At 50.2% G+C, this 16,851-nt stretch overlaps 1 protein-coding gene across 2 annotated transcripts in view; it reads left to right on the top strand.

The window, feature by feature from the left end:
* The window catches only part of bmpr2b (bone morphogenetic protein receptor, type II b (serine/threonine kinase)), a 392,181-nt gene that overhangs the window by 167,202 nt on the left and 208,128 nt on the right, over positions 1-16,851 (top strand). For both annotated transcript variants that reach the window (XM_038786943.1, XM_038786948.1), the window contains exon 3: positions 9,810-9,980. In XM_038786943.1, coding sequence (XP_038642871.1) covers positions 9,810-9,980 — 171 coding nt within the window. The remainder of the gene's footprint in view (positions 1-9,809; positions 9,981-16,851) is intronic.

A 16,851-nucleotide genomic window follows, 5' to 3' on the forward strand; every position in this document is an offset into this window, starting at 1 on the left:
TCCGACACATACAGCGGCAAGTCGTCGGCATACAAGGACACCCTATGCTCTATCCTCCCCCTCACTATTCCTTTCCATGCTCCCGAACTTCATAATGCGATGGCCAACGGCTCAATCGCAAGCGCAAACAGCAGGGGGGACATGGGACATCCCTGCCTCGTCCCACGGTGGAGAGAGAAGTATCTTGAACTGATATTGTTCGTGTGGACACTCGCCTTCGGCTCCTTATATAATACCTTTACCCAATTCACAAATCTTGAACCAATCCCAAACCGTTCCAGCACGGCCATCAGGTACCCCCATTCCACCCGATCAAACGCCTTCTCGGCGTCCAGTGCCACCACCACCTCTGTTTCCTTCCCTTCCGCCGGTGCCATAACGACGTTCAAGACCCTCCTAATATTCGAAAACAGCTGTGTCCGTTCCACGAACCCTGTCTGATCCTCACCTATCACCTTCGGGAGGCACCCCTCCAGCCTACCCGCCAGTACCTTTGCCAATACCTTTGCGTCCACATTAAGAAGTGAAATGGGCCTATACGACCCACACTCCGTCGGATCCTTATCCTTTTTAAGCAACAATGAAATCGATGCCTGCCCCAAGGTTTGCGGCAGCACTCCTTACCCTATCGCCTCTTCAAACATCCCTACCATCAGGGGTGCCAACTTATCCTTAAATTTTTTATAATATTCCACCGGAAACCCATCCGGCCCTGCCACCTTCCCCGACTGCATCCTCGCAATCGCGTGTTTTATCTCCTGCTCCAGTATTGCTCCTTCTAATGTAGCCTTATCTCCCTCCCCTAGCTTCGGGTACTCCAACCTATCTACAATTTCCAGCATCTCACGGTCTCCCCCAGGTGGCTCTGACCTGTACAACCTATCGTAGAATTCCTCAAAAACCTTGTTAATCAGCTCCGGAGCCACCACCAACTTCCCGGCCCTATCCCTTACATGAAGAATTTCCCTTGCTGCTACCTCCCTCTGGAGCTGACCTGCTAACATTGTCTCCATGTTCATAAACTGCACCCCTCGCTCGCCTCAGTTGGCGCACCGCCTTCCTGGTGGATAGTCGGTCGAAGCTCGCCTGTAGTTCCTTCCTCTTTCCCAGCATCGCTGGGTCCCCATCCTCCGCATAACTCCTATCTGCCTCCAACATCTCATCTATTTGCCTCTGCCGCTCCAACCTCTCTTTGTCCACCCTGGCCTTAAACTAAATTACCTCACCCCTCACTACTGCCTTTAGAGCCTCCCAGACGACTGCCATTGACACCTCACCCGTACAGTTGAATCTTACATATTCCTTAATTACCTTTTCAATTTGTTCACAGAATACTTGGTTCCCCAAAAGCCCCACATCCAGTTTCCACCTCGGCCTCTGCACTACCGCCTTCTCCAGCACCATATCCACCCAAAAGTCAATCCGCGAGTATACCCTATGGACTGCTGAGAAAAACGAGTACTCCCGTTCCCCTGGGTGCAGGAACCTCCAAGGGTCCACCCCTCCCATTTCCACCATTAGCCCAGCTAGCGCCTTTGCCCCCCCTGATGGGACCAGCAAGCGCGGCCGTGATCTGTGCAACCGTGGCTCCTGCACCAGGTGCCAGTACCCCCACCCCCCCCCCCCCCCCCCACCCCCCCCCCCCCCCCCCCCCCCCCCCCCCCCCACCACCCCCTCACAATCAGCTCGTGTGTGTCCAAGTCAGGAATGGCTCCAAACACCTTCCTTGCAAATCCCGCATCGTCCCAGTTGAGACCGTATACACTTACCAGCGCCACTAATCGCCCGTCCAGCGCCCCGGCCACAATCACATATCTACCTCCCTGATCTGCCACTACCTTCTCCATCTGGAAGCGTACCCTTTTGCTGACCAACACTGCTACCCTTTGAGCCCTTCCATCAAATCCAGAGTGAAACACTTGGCTAACTGATGTGACCATCAATTCACTAGACACACGATTGGAAGTAAACTGTGGTTTTAATAGTCTTACAACTGAGCCAGCCTGCGACCAGAGGAACTGAGAGCAGGCTGACAGCTGCAGCACTTTATACTTCCAGTTAGTGGGAAGAGCCAAGGGTGAAGCCCAGTACAAACTCCTCATCTCCCCCCTATGGGCAGAGCCGCGCAACGGCTCATATACAGAGCCCACAAGGACATAATACAACGCAATGCAATACAGTGTGAATTACAATGCAGTATAATTCACCACATTCACCCCCTGTAAAAAAATCAAGTCCGGCGGGGGTGACTGGTCTACAAATTGAGTCGGTCCGGTGGCTGAGTATTCCTTTGGGATCGGCGGAGCACCGGGGTTGCAGCCTCTTCGGGTGGTGACGGTTGGTGAGGGTACGATGGTGGACTCCGGGGGTGTTTCGGCCCAAGCTTCATTCCTGACCGGTGTGATGGGCGAGAGCAGGCTTTTGGGGGCGCCGAGCGTGGGGGGTTGGGTAGGGTGTAGTGTGAGGGGTACCTCGGCGGTGATGATGGTGGAGTTGGATCCTGCAGGCGCCAGGTCCTGGAGGGAAACAGTGTCCTGACGGCTGTCGGGGTATTCAATTAAGGTGTATTGGGGGTTCAAATGGAGTAGTAGCACTCTCTCTACTAGCGGATCTGTTTTGTGTGCCCGGACGTGCTTTCGGAGGAGAACCGGGCCCAGTTTCTTCAACCAGGATGGGAGCGAAACCCCCGTGGTAGTGCCCTTAGAGAAAACAAATAGTCTTTCGTGAGGGGTCTGGTTGGTGGCGGTGCACAGGAGGAACCTAATTGCATGGAGTGCATCGGGAGATTCCTGGACTGGAGGGTCAGTAGGACGGTCTTCCAGACCGTCGCGTTCTCCCTCTCCACCTGCCCGTTCCCCCTGGGGTTGTAGCTGGCAGTCCTGCTCGAGGTGATGCCCTTGTCGAGCAGGTACTGAGGCAGCTTGTCGTTCATAAAGGACGAACCCCTGTCGCTGTGTACGTAGCTGGGGAAACCGAACAAGGTGAAGACACTGTGCAGGGCTCTGATGACTGTGTGGGAGGTCACATCGGGGCACGGGATGGCAAACGGGAAGCGGGAGAACTCGTCGATAACGTTCAGAAAGTACACATTTTGATTGGTCGAGGGAAGTGGCCTTTGAAATCGATGCTTAAACGTTCAAAGGGCCGGGAGGCCTTTACCAGGTGGGCCTTGTCTGGTCTATAGAAGTGTGGTTTGCACTCTGCGCAGATCGGGCAATCCCTGGTGATAGCTTTTACCTCCTCGGTGGAGAAAGGCAGATTTCGGGTTTTGACGTTGTGGGTGAGCCGGGTGACCCCCGGGGGGCAGAGGTCATTGTGGATAGCTTTCAGACGGTCGACTTGTGCGCCGCCGCACGTGGGACAGGGCATCTGGAGGCTCGTTGAACTTCCACGGTCGATAGATAATATCGTAATTGTAGGTGGAGAGTTCGATCCTCCACCGCAGGATTTTATCATTTTTTATTTTGCCCCTTTGCGAGTTGTCAAACATTAAGGCAACCGATCTTTGGTCGGTGATGAGGGTAAACCTCCTACCTGCGAGGTAGTACCTCCAGTGCCGTACGGCTTCCGCAATGGCTTGAGCTTCATTTTCGACTGAGGAGTGTCGAAGTTCCGAAGCGGAGAGGGTTCGGGAGAAGAAGGCGACTGGTCTCCCTGCCTGATTCAGAGTGGCGGCGAGAGCGACTGCTGAGGCGTCACTTTCCACCTGGAAGGGGACGGATTCATCCACCGCCCGCATGGTAGCTTTGGCGATGTCCTCCTTGATGCAGTTGAAGGCCTGGCGGTCCTCAGCTGTTAGAGGAAAGAGTGTGATCTTAAATAGTGGGCGGGCTTTGTCCGCATACTGAGGGACCCACTGGGCATAATAAGAGAAAAATCCCAGGCACCTCTTGAGGGCCCTGGGACAATGAGGGAGAGGGATTTGTAAGAGTGGGCACATACGGTCCGGGTCGTGGCCCAGGACCCCGTTTTCCACGACATAGCCGAGGATGGCTAGCCTGGTAGTGCGTATTGTATTTCTCCGTATTATAAGTGAGATTAAGTTTCTGGGCAGTTTGGAGAAATCGGTGGAGGTTGGCGTCGTGGTCCTGCTGATAATGGCCGCAGATGGTGACATTCAAGTACGGAAACGTGGCCCGCAGCCCGTACTGGTCCATCATTCGGTCCATTGCTCGTTAGAACACTGAGACCTCATTCGTGACGCCAAAGGGGACCCGGAGGAAATGGAAGAGGTGGCCATCTGCCTCGAACGCCGTGTAGTGGCGGTCCTCTGGGCGGATTGGGAGCTGGTGGTATGCAGACTTCAGATCCACCGTGGAGAATATGCGGTACTGGCCAATCTGATTAACCATGTCTGCAATCCTGGGGAGGGGGTACGCATCGAGGAGCGTGAACCGGTTAATGGTTTGGCTATAATCCACTACCATTCGGAACTTTCCCCCGGTCTTGACGACCACCACCTGAGCTCTCCAGGGGCTGTTACTGGCCTCTATGATTCCTTCATGTAGGAGCCGCTGGACCTCGGCTCTAATAAATACCCTGTCCTGCAGGCTATACCCCCTGCTGCGAGTGGCTACGGGTTTGCAGTTCGGAGTGAGGTTAGCAAAGAGTGGAGGGGGGTCGATTTTTAGCGTCGCTAGACTGCAGATAGTGAGCGGCGGTCGCGGTCCGCCGAAGCTGAGTGTCAGGCTCTTGAGGTTACATTGGAAGTCGAGTCCAAGTAAGAGTGGGGCGCAGAGGTCGTACAGCTGGAAATTAGCGTAGTTGGCGCCCTGAATCGTTAGGGCCACGACGGTGCGCCCTTGTATGTGGACAGAGTGTGAGCCCGAGGCGAGGGAGATAGTTTGCCGTGCAGGGAAGATAGGGAGCGAACAGCGTCTTACCAGTTCAGGGTGTACGAAGCTCTCGGTGCTCCCTGAGTCGAAGAGGCACGGTGTCCTGTACATGTTGATTTTAACGGACATCATCGAGTTCTGGAGGTGTTTTGGACGCGACTGGTCCAACGTGACTGCGTTGAGTTGCGGGTAGTCGGCGGCTCGATCAGCTGTGCTGGAGTGGCCCCGTGATGACTGTCCGCTGAGGTCGTAGTCGTCGAGATGAGATTCGTAGGCTGGAGAAGATGGCCGCCCCCGTGGATCGCATGTGGCGGGCGGTGAGGAAGATGGCGTCCAAGATGGCGGCCCCATGAGTCGCACGTGGCCGGCCGCGTGGAGGAGGATTGCCAAGATGGCGGCCCCCATGAGTCGCACATGTCGGGTGGGCGCGGAGTAGGCAGACACGCTGCAGCATTACGGGGCCTGCAGGTGTGTGAGTTTGGGAGGCGAGCGCTCTGGACTGCGGGGGAGTTTGGAGTTTTCGACTTTGCCAGGCATACTTGGGCATAGTATCCTTTGCGACCGCAGCTGCTGCAGGTCGCGTTGCGGGCTGGGCAGTGCTGTCGTGGATGTTGGGGCTGTCCACAAAAATGGCACGCTGGTCCTGCATTGTGGGTGGGTGGCCGTGCAATGCAGGCCTGGGGCTGTTGCTGGTCGGGGATCCATGATGGGGTCGCCTGATCCGTGGGGAATGAGTTCAAACTGCAGAACGCGACCTCCATAGTTGTAGCTAACTCTACGGTGTCCTCGAAGTTCTGGGCCCCTTTATCAAGCAATCGCTGGCGCACATAGTTGGACCTGAGCCCTGCAACGTATACATCACGGACAGCGAGTTCCATATGCTGGGCGGCTGTTACAGCCTGAAAATTGCAGTCCTGAGCAAGGGCTTTTAAATCCCGCAGAAAGTCTTCCAGCGACTCCGCGGGGCGCTGGCGGGGGGGTTGTGAAAATGTGCCGTGCCTAGACCTCGTTGATGGGCCGTACGTACATTCTGTCGAGCATGGCCAGGGCCTCGGTATATGAGGTGGTCTGACTAAAGTTTATATAACTGTAACATTACCTACCAACTCTTGTACTCAATGCCCCGCCCAATCCTACCTCTCTGAGATTGCCGATCTGTGCCAAAGTGAGGCACAAGAACTAAGAACTAAGTTGTGACTGCCAAACCCATTTTACATAGGACTGTTGGAGTCACCAGACAGAAGAGTCTTTCATTTTCTTATTTTGGGTTAGATTTCACCGTAAGTTTTTAATTCGTTTTTTTAAAGAAAACTAATTAAAACACATACAAGCGAGCGGGAGTGCAATTTCTGTGCTCTTTCTCTGTACTTTTTTCATTAAATATGTAGCGCAGCACCCTGAGCTTTTCAGTAATCTGAGTTATTTTGTATGTTTTGTCATTTTATGGTTTATTACTCGTGATGTCTCTAACTGTAAATTTAACCGTAAGGTGAAATCTCACTGAACATCAAAGTCAGCTTGGAAAAGAGGTCCCTTTGAATTATTAGCCAAATAGAGTAAATTGGTGAGGCTTGAGAAAAATAAAGGACATAGAGTACTTTAAAAAGTACATTGAAAAAGGGCGGCACTGTGGCGCAGTGATTAGCACTGCTGCCTACGGCACTGAGAACCCAGGTTCTATCCTTGCCCCGGATCACTGTCTGTGTGGAGTTTACACATTCTCCCTGTGTCTGCGTGGGTTTCACCCCTATGACCCAAAGATGTGCAGGTTAGGTGGATTGGCCATGCTAAATTGCCCCTTAATTGGAAAAATATAACTCTAAATTTATTTAAAAAGTATATAAAAAATATAGAGCAAGTTTACTCAGTAACCCACTCCCCACATCCACAGGTGTCCCACCTGGACCAATCATTCCTTTCACTTCCTGACTGTGAGATGTGGAAGCGGAATCTGACCTTCACGTACAAAATCAGTCAACGAATGTGCCATCTTAAGCTGAAGTCCCATTTCGGTGCATCACACTCTGAGTAGATAGATTTATAAAAATATATATATGTATATGCTAAATTGCCCCTTAATTGGAAATTTAATATAAATATATATTTAAATTCAAATGTCCCACATTTTATAATGAAAAGCAGGCTGCCTTTGAACATGAGGTAGATTGGGTACAGTCAAGGTATATTCCTATGAGGTGCAAAAGTAAAAGAAACAGATCCAGAGCTCTGTAGATGATGAAAGAGATAAAGAGTAGGATGAAACAGAAAAATGGTGTACATGACAGCAGTCACGTTGATTCTCAAGTGAGAAACAGGTTGAATATGCAAAATTCAGAAAACAAAATAAATAAGCAAAGGAAAAGTGTGAGAATAGACAATCAGCTACCATAAAAGAGAATCCTCTATAGTGAGTCCTCTATAGATATTTAAATTGTAAAGTGATGGTTATTAAGGGGTGAAGCTGATCAGAGGATTTATTCATGGCGGCGAAGGTTGTGGCTGAGATACTAAATTAGTATTTTGCATTTGTCTTTACCAAAGAGGAGTTGCTGCCAAAGTCACATTGAAAGAAGAGGTAGTTGAGACACTTGGTGGGCTAAAAATTGATAAAGTGGAGACATCAGAAAGGCAGTGCTTAAAGTTGACCTGTGACGAGAACAGGATCAAATGCATCAGAGGTAAATACGGGTGGAAATTGAAAAGACACTGTCAAATTTTCAAATCCTCCCTAGATATAGTGGTGTCGCCAGAAGACTGGAGAATTGAAGATGTTACGTCCTTGATCACGAAAGATTATTAAAAAAAAGCCCGCCAACTACATGTCAGTTTAAGTTTGGTGGGTGGGAAAGGTTTCAGAAATGATAATCTGTGGCAATATTAATTGTCACTTTGACAAATGTGGACTAATTAAGGAAAGCTAGCATGGATTTGTTAAGGGAAATTTGCATTTAACTAACCTGATTGAATTTTTTGACAAAGTAACAGATAGGGTTGATGAGGACCAACCAATTGTTGTGGTTGGACAGGGACTTCCAAAAAGCATTTGTTAAAGTGCAACATAACAGACTTGTCAGCAAAGTTGTAGCCCTTGGAATAAAAGGGACAGAAGCAGCATGGAAATTAAGTTGGCTGAGTGACAGTAAATGAGAGATTTTCTTGATCTCTATTGAATACCGAGGTTTGAGAGTGCAGGGCACAATTTCAAAATTTGCAAATGGTACAAAACTAGGAAGTATAGTGGTCTGTGAGGAGGATGGTGATGGTCTCTAAGAGGACATAGACAGACTGATGGAATGGTGGATACGTGGCAGATATAATTTAATGCATAATCGTGAAGAATGAGCAGAAACAATACAAAATAATGGATACAGTTCTAAAGGGGTGCAGGAGCGGAGAGACCTTGTGCATAAATTGTTGAAGATGGAAGGGCAGGTTGAAAAAGTGGTTAATAAGAATATGGCATGCTGCATAACGAAGCCAAGGACTATTTTATCTCTTCCCCTCATAGTTTTGTACACCTGAATTAAGTCACCCTTCAGCTAGCACAGTGGTGCAGTGGTTAGCACTGCTGCCTCATGGCGCTGAGGACCTGGGTTTGATCCCGGCCCCGGGTCACTGTCCATGTGGAGTTTACACGTTCTCCCTGCGTCTGCGTAGGTCTCGCCGTGACAACCCAAAAAGATTTACAGGTTAGGTGAATTGGCCACGCTAAATTGCCCCTTAATTGGAAAAAAGGGAATTTAAAAAAAAATAAAGATGGCATTGTGGGCTTTATAAGTAGAGTACAAATGGAAGCAAGTTATAAAACACTAGTTTGGCCTCAACTTACGTATTTAATCCAGTTTTGGACACCAAGGATGTGAAAGCATTAGAGAGGATGAAAAATGATTTGCGCGAATGGTTCTAGGGCTGAGGGATTTTAGTTTCATTGGTAGATTGCAGAAGCTTGAGCTGTTTTCCTTAGAGATGAGAAGGTTGAGATGAGATTTGATAGAGCTATTCAACATCATGCAGGCTCTGGATAGAGAAGGTTGCAGAAACTATTCCCAATGGTGAAAGGTTCAAGAATCACAGGACACCGATTTAAGGTAAATGACAAAGGAACTATATTGCTTCGCGAGTGGTTAGGGTCTTGAATACTCTGCCTGAGAGTGAGGGTGAAGGAGATTCAATTGTAGTTTTCAGGAAGAAATTGGATAATTATCCAAAGAGACAAAATTTGGAAAACTATGGGGAAAATGTGGGGTGTAGAACAGCTGAGTTGCTGTTGCAGAGAGCTGGCAGGAGCACAGTAATCCAAACTATGCTCTAACCCTTCTATGATTCTATAAGTTATGCAGGTCAAAGTTCCCAGTGTCAACTCTTGGGCCGTATTGAACCAGCTAATTTCAGCCAGCGCAGTGGTAGGATAACGAAGTAATCCTTGAAAATCAGGTCAGATTCCCATTCCACATCTCTGTCCAACAACTCCTGAAAAGCTAACATGTTTGAACGTTGGAAGAGGACGAGATCAGGTTCAGCAGTGATCTGCTCCAGCCAAATAACCTGGCAGCACTCACTGTTATGCAGCTAAAAATACTGCCTCCAGATACTACTCAAGTTTGGAAGGCAAGACTCCATAATTACATTGCCGGGGGGTTTTGTACAATTTCACAGAGCAAGCACTCTACTGAAATCCAGGTGATTATACTCATCTGAATAGCTCATTCTCTAATTAGGTTGACTACCGATTCTTAATTCATTCAAATGAATATCAACAAGATATGGAGATGCCGGCATTAGACTTGAGTGAGCCTCAAGTGGAGGAAGGAGCAGTGCTCCGAAAGCTAGTAATTTAAAAAAAACCTGTTGGACTTTAACCTGGTTGTAAGACTTCTTACCATTATAAACAAGCCACCAGTTAACATGCCAATCAAACAATTCCAGCAAAATTTCAGGCCTACATTCCATTCCCTTTTTGTTTCTTCATGCAAGGCTGCTGGGCTCATGTTGGAGATAAGGAGGACTGCTACTCTCCCGAGTGCGTGGTAATGAACCACAGACAGAATGGGACTTTCCGCTTTTGCTGCTGCAGTACCGACATGTGCAACGTCAACTTCACCGAGAACTTTGATGCACTACCGGATCCAACAGAAGTACCACACAGTAAGTGGCTTATTCTATCTGTAATGAAAGCAGAAAATGCTGGAAATATTGTAGAGAGAGAAAAATACTTCAGGTTTAAAGTCATTGACCTTTCGACAGAACTGGAATAAATTAAAAAAACAAAATACTGAGAATACTGGAAATCTGAAAAAAGAATATGCTGGAAATATTCAGCAGGTCAAGCAGCATCTGTGGAAAGAGAAACAAAATTTATGGCCTTAGATGAGTGACTGTGTGGAGTTTATACGTTCTCGCCATGTCCTCTGGGTGCCTCGGTTTCTTCCCACAGTTCAAAGACGTGCAGGTTAGTTGCATTGGCCATGGTTAATGCACATGGATAGAGTAGGGGAGTGGGCCTAGGTAGAGTGCACTTTCAGTGGGTCTGTAGATCAATGGGCTGAAGGACCTCCTTTTGCGCTGTCGGGGTCTATGGATTTCCTGCGCCTTCTGTCGTGCATTTTGTGGAGGCCAGTAGAGGGATCTTCTGGTCCCATCGCTGTCAATTGAGTTTCCCATTAGATGCATCGTTGCCGCTGGAAAATCTGCGGTGGGGGGTTCGCTATCGACAGGACCAGAAGACCATCAGAGCACCTGATTTTTAAAAATATGTAGATTATAAAAGGGATAAAAATAGGAAAGGAGTTTGGTGGTATCCAGGTTGTGGGAAAGAAGAGCTTGAAACTCAGTCCACATTGAGGCTGCAGGGAGGAGGAAGATCCCATTAAGGGAAACAACAGAAAAGTTTGGAAGGTCACTGATCAGAGATGAGAAAGATTGTGATAAACAAAAGGAAAATACTGTGGCGGCTGGGAATCTGAAATAAAAACAGAAAATGCTGGAAACACTCAGCAGTTCAGACAGCCTCTGTTGAGATAGATTGTGGTGGAGATAATTGTGAGAGAAATGGTTTCAGCATCTATTTTATGTGTTCAGTAATACATTACATGAAACAAAGATGTACCCTTGAATCCATATTCTGGATTACAGCATTGACATGCTTTGTCAGATTTTGATTTGTCATTTCTGTTAGGGGCTATGGAAGACTATGACATTTTAAAAAATCTGTTTTATTGCCATTTTCAAAATTATATACATTGCTGTTCGTTTTCATTTATTGTACAGTCACAAAGGTTTTTTTCTTAGGTTTCTCTATTTACAGTCTGTCCCCGTCCCCCCCCCCCCCTTCCAGGAAATGCTACAAATATGCAGGTTTGCTGAATTTTTGATGGCAAGCACCAACCGGAAAGATTTTCTCTTTGGAGATGGAAATGGATGTGCTCTGTCTTTTTTGCATATTATCATTTTATTTCAGGTTCCTTACATTCAGGGCTTTACTATTGAGCTGTTATATTTTACAATAATGTGCTTGCAACATAGATGTTTTAAATTTTGATTTTGTGGCTGTCCTTTTCACCTCTGCCAATATTACTCAGTATTCCAGGATCCAGCCGAGCAACAATAAAGCCCTAAGTAATTCTTTTGCAATCAGTATTCAAGTTGAAGGGGTTGAGTTGCTGTTGGAACAAAGTTAGGCAGATAGGTAAATGTTGCGGACACAGTCTGCAAAGGAATATAAACAGGTTAAAAAGTGAACAAGAGACTCTTCCGGTGGCGGCTATGAGGGAGTAAGTCGCGCATGTGGTGGTTCTCGCTCCGGTCAGACTTTAAGTCCTTTTTCCCTGACTTTTTTGAACTTTTGAGCGCTGGAGTGAAAAACAATAGCACTCTAGATCTGAATCCATACAAAGTTGTATGGACTGAAGGAGCAGAAGGGAGCGAAAACAGGCTAAGAAGGGGCTGAACAAAGGTGGCGTGGAAGCTCAAGTGGGAGGAAAGATGGCCGATGAACGGACCACGGAATGGACGGTCCAGACAGCACTGGTCAGCATGCTGAAGGTCATGAAACAGTGCTTTGCAGCCCTAAATTTTGATAATTTGGAACCGCTTCAGAAAGCGGTGGAGCGACTGGACCAGAGGCTGGACGTGCAGGATAAGAAGGTCCAGGCACTGGAGAAGACAGTGGGAGAGCAGGCGGATTTCCAAACGGTAGCGGACGTGGAAATTGGAAAGTTGAAGGAGCAACAATCAAGGCTGATGGACAGGCTGGAGGACCTGGAAAACAGGTCTCGCTGGCAGAATCTGAGAATCATAGGGCTCCCGGAGGGGGCCGAGGGAGTGGATGCCACGGCATATGTGGCAGACATGCTGCAGAAGCTGGTGGGGGATGATTTCTTCCCGCGTCCATTGGAGTTGGACAGGGCACACAGAGTGCAGGCGAGGCAGCCGCAAGGGGGCCCCTCCCCCCGGGCGATGGTGGTCAGGTTTGATAGGTTCATGGACAAGGAACGGGTTCTACAGTGGGCCAAGAGCACAAAGAGCTGCTCATGGAACGACAGTGTCCTGCGCATCTACCAGGAGGTGGCCAGAAGGAGGGCGGCCTACAGAGAAATTAAAGAGATCCTGTTTAAAAAGGTCAAGTTTGGGCTACTTTTCCCGGTGCAGCTTTGGGTCACATACCGGGGACAGCAACATTATTTTGACGACCCGGAGGAAGCGATGGACTTCGCTAAGGGGCATGGGCTGGTGCCGAACTGAGGACCCATGGACTCAAGTTAGAGTGTATTAAGGGATGTTTGCATTTGTTCGCAGATTGCCCTTCGTATTAGCGAGTTCGTTTGGCATGCTCTTTTACTTAAAATTGGGGGTGTTCTTGTGTTTGTGTTTGCCTGTTTGGAAGTTTTAACGTTAAAGCCAAAGTTAAAGTTAAAGTTATTGGGTGCTGGGGGGCTGTTCGGGTTCTTTTTGCTATTTTTCTGGGAATGTTGGGAGGGGAGTGGGTGGTAGCGCCCACCTCATTACACAGTTTGAATTGCACTATTATGGGGGCGAGCTTTGTTCTTTGTTTGTTTTCTCTCTGTTTCGGTCCCAGAGCGATTGCTTGAACAGGGCTGTTCTGGGGAGGTGGTGTTGATGGGCAGGGGGTAGGGGAGTGGGGGGGACAATAGGTGGAAGACATGGTGGCGCCGGAGTTGAGAGCCACCAGGCTAGCTGCTTTGAGCTAGTCAACGGGAGTGAGGTGGGGGTGTGAATACAGCCAGTGTATGGCAGGGGTTGGGTTACAAGAGGTTGTTGCTGGGGGGGGGGGGGGGGGGGGGGGGGATCTGCTGTCGAGGGCGGAAACTGAACCAGGTAACAGGGAAGAGGTCGGGGATGGGAGCTGCCAAGAGGCGGACCAGGGGAGGCGCGGCACATGGGCAGGGGATGGGCCCAAGAAGGGGGATGGCTGATCGGCGTGTGTGGGGTGGGGGGGAGAGGGGGGGTAGAGGGGGGGAGAGGGGGGGCAGGCAGGGTGCCCTCCAACTGGCTGATCACCTGGAATGTTAGAGGATTAAACGGGCCAGTCAAGAGGGCACGTGTGTTCGCGCACTTACGGGCTCTGAAGGCGGATGTAATGTTGTTGCAGGAGACACATTTGAAAGTGGCGGACCAGATTAGATTACAGAAGGGCTGGGTTAGCCAGGTCTTCCATTCGGGGATTGATGCTAAGACCAGAGGGGTCGCGATCATGATTAACAAACAGGTTAAATTTGAGGCGGCAGCACAGTTGCGGATGGGGGTGGTAGATTTCTCATGGTCCGGGGCAAGCTTGAGGGGGTGAGGGTGGTCCTAGTGAATGTTTACGCTCCAAACTGGGATGATGTAGATTTCATCAAAAGGCTGCTGGGGAAAATCCCCGACTTTGATTCGCACAAGTTGATTATGGGTGGGGACTTTAATACAGTCCTCGACCCCGACCTGGACCGATCGTGCTCCAGAACGGGCAGGGTCCCGGCAATGGCAAGGAAACTGAGAGGTGTTCATGGAACAAATGGGGGGGGTGGACCCCTGGAGAACCAGCAGGCCGACGGGGAAGGAGTTCTCGTTCTATTCACATGTTCACAAGGTTTATTCTCGTATTGACTTCTTTATTATGAGTAGGGACTTTTTGGAGGGGGTGAGGGATACAGAATACTCGGCGATCACTATTTTGGACCATACTCCACATTGGGTCGACCTGCAGGTCTGCAAAGAAAGTTACCAGCGCCCACAATGGAGGTTAGAGGTGGGATTGTTGGCAGATGAGAGGGTGTGTGAGAGAGTGGGGAAATGCATGCAGGACTACCTGCAGGTCAACGATACAGGGGAAGTCTCAGCAGCGGTGCTCTGGGAGGGGAACTGATCTAATTCCGAGCCCATAGGGACAGAACGGATAGGGTGGAGATGGACAGACTGGTGCAGGAGATGATACGGACGGATAGGGAATATGTGGAGTCCCTGAGGGCAGAGCTACTTAGGGAACGACGGAGACTGCAGGCGGAGCTGGGGGTGCTATCCACTGGGAAGGCCGTAGAGCAGCTCAGAAAGGCCAGGGGCGCGGTGTATGAGTATGGGGAGAAAGTCAGCAGAATGCTTGCACAGCAACTTCGGAAGAAGGAGGCAGCCAGGGAAATAGGGACGGTAGTGGACGGGGCAGCGAACCGGGTTGGAGACCCGGCAGGATTGAACAGGGTATTCAGGGACTTTTACAGCAAGCTGTATACCTCTGAACCTCTCACGGGGCCGGAGGGGATGAGGCGCTTCTTAGGTGGGCTGACTGTCCCAAAGGTGGGCAGGGGGATGGTAGAGGGGCTGGGGCCCCCGATTAGAGCTGAAGAAGTAATGGGGGACTTGAAGGCCATGCAGTCGGGTAAAGCACCGGGGCCGGACGTGTATCCAGTGGCGTTCTACAAAAAGTTCTCGGGTATAGTGGTGCTGGTTAGGATGTTTAACGAGGCGAGGGACAATGGGGTGCTACCCCCGACGATGTTGCAAGCCACCATCTTGCTGATATTAAAACAGGATAAAGATCCGGAAGCTTGTGGGTCCTATAGGCCAATCTCCCTGATTAATGTGGACGCTAAACTGCTGGCCAAGCTCCTGGCGTCCAGAATCGAAGACTGCGTACCGGACGTGATTGTGGAGGACCAAACGGGGTTTGTTAAGGGCAGGCAGCTGGTAGCCAATCTAAGAAGGCTACTCAATGTGATTATAATGCCCCCGGAGAGCAGCGAGGTGGAGGTGGTGGTGGCAATGGATGCCGAAAAGGCTTTTGACCGGGTTGAGTGGGACTATCTATGGGACGGTTTGGGTTTGGGGAAGGCTTTGTGGACTGGGTTAAACTGCTATATCAGGCCCCGGAGGCTAGTGTAAGGACGAACAGGTCGACATCTGAGTATTTTCGACTACACTGCGGGACAAGACAGGGATGCCCCCTCTCTCCACTGCTGTTTGCGTTGGCCATAGAACCGCTGGCAATTGCTCTGAGAGCGGCAAGGGGATGGAAGGGAATGGTTAGGGGGGGATAGAACACAAGGTCTCGCTCTACGCGGATGACCTGCTTTTGTATGTGTCGGATCCAGCGGCAGGGATGGACGGGATTATGGAAATCCTCGGGGAATTTGGCCGGTTTTCGGGCTATAAGTTGAACATGGCAAAAAGCGAGATGTTTGTGGTGCAGGCGAGGGGGGAGAATAGGCTGAGGGAGCAACCGTTTAGGCTGGTTGGGGAAAGTTTTAGGTATTTAGGGATACAAGAGGCGCGTGACTGGGGCAAGATGCATAAGTTGAACTTGTCTCGGCTTGTGGAGTAAATGAGGAGCGAGTTTCGGGGGTGGGATACGCTCCCGCTGTCACTAGCGGGGAGAATACAGACGGTGAAGATGACCATCCCCCCGAGATTCCTGTTTATTTTTCAGTGTCTCCCTATTTTCATCCCGCGGTCCTTCTTTAAAAGGATCAATAAAATCTTATGGGATTTGTTTGGGTGGGGAAGTCCCCGCAGGTAAAGAGGGGGATGCTGGAACAGAACCGTAGCGAGGGGGGACTGGCGTTGCCGAACCTCAGCAACTACTACTGGGCGGCTAACATAGCCATGATGAGGAAATGGATGGTGGGTATGGGGACGGTTTGGGACCGGGTGGAGCCTGCTTCGTGCAGGGGTACCAGCTTGGTAGCCCTGGTCACGGCTCCCCTGCCATTCCCGCCGGCCAGGTACTCACCAGCCCTATAGTGGTGGTGGCTCTGCGGATTTGGGACCAATGGAGGAAGCATGCGGGGGAAGTGGGAGCGTCGGTCTGGTCCCCAATATGTGACAACCGCCGATTTGTCCCGGGGAAGATGGATGGCGGGATTCGAGCGTGGCGGGGGTGGGAAGGATGGGCGACTTGTTCCTGGAAGGGAGCTTCGTGAACATGAGGGCGAGGAGGAGAAGTTCGGGCTGGCGAGGGGGAATGACTTTCGGTACTTGCAGGTGCAGGATTTCATATGTAGACAGGTCCCGTCCTTTCCACGCCTCCCACCAAGGGGGATCCAGGACAGTGTAGTTTCCAGGGGTGAGGTAGGAGAGGGGAGAGTCCTGGATATTTATAAGGAGCTTATGGGAGCGGAGGACACAGGGACCGATGAACTGAACTCAAGTGGGAAGAGGAGCTTGGTGGGGAGTTGGAGGGAGGCGTACAGGCAGACGCTCTGAGGAGGGTAAATGCAACCGCAACATGTGCCAGGCTCGGCCTGATTCAGATCAAGGTAGTTCACTGGGCCCACATGACGGTGGCCCGGATGAGCAAATTTTTTGGGCTGGAGGACAAGTGTGCTAGATGTGGGGGAGGACCAGCGAACCACGTCCACATGTTCTGGGCGTGTCCAAAACTCAGGGGATACTGGCAGGGATTTGCGGACGTCATATCCCGGGTACTGAAAACAAGGGTGGCGATGAGTCCAGAGGTGGCGATTTTTGGGGTGTCAGAAGACCCGGGAGTACAGGAGGGGATAGAGGCCGACGTTGTGGCCTTTGC

The sequence above is a fragment of the Scyliorhinus canicula genome, chromosome 2, assembly GCF_902713615.1.
Source record: "Scyliorhinus canicula chromosome 2, sScyCan1.1, whole genome shotgun sequence".
In the NCBI taxonomy this organism is placed as follows: domain Eukaryota; kingdom Metazoa; phylum Chordata; class Chondrichthyes; order Carcharhiniformes; family Scyliorhinidae; genus Scyliorhinus; species Scyliorhinus canicula.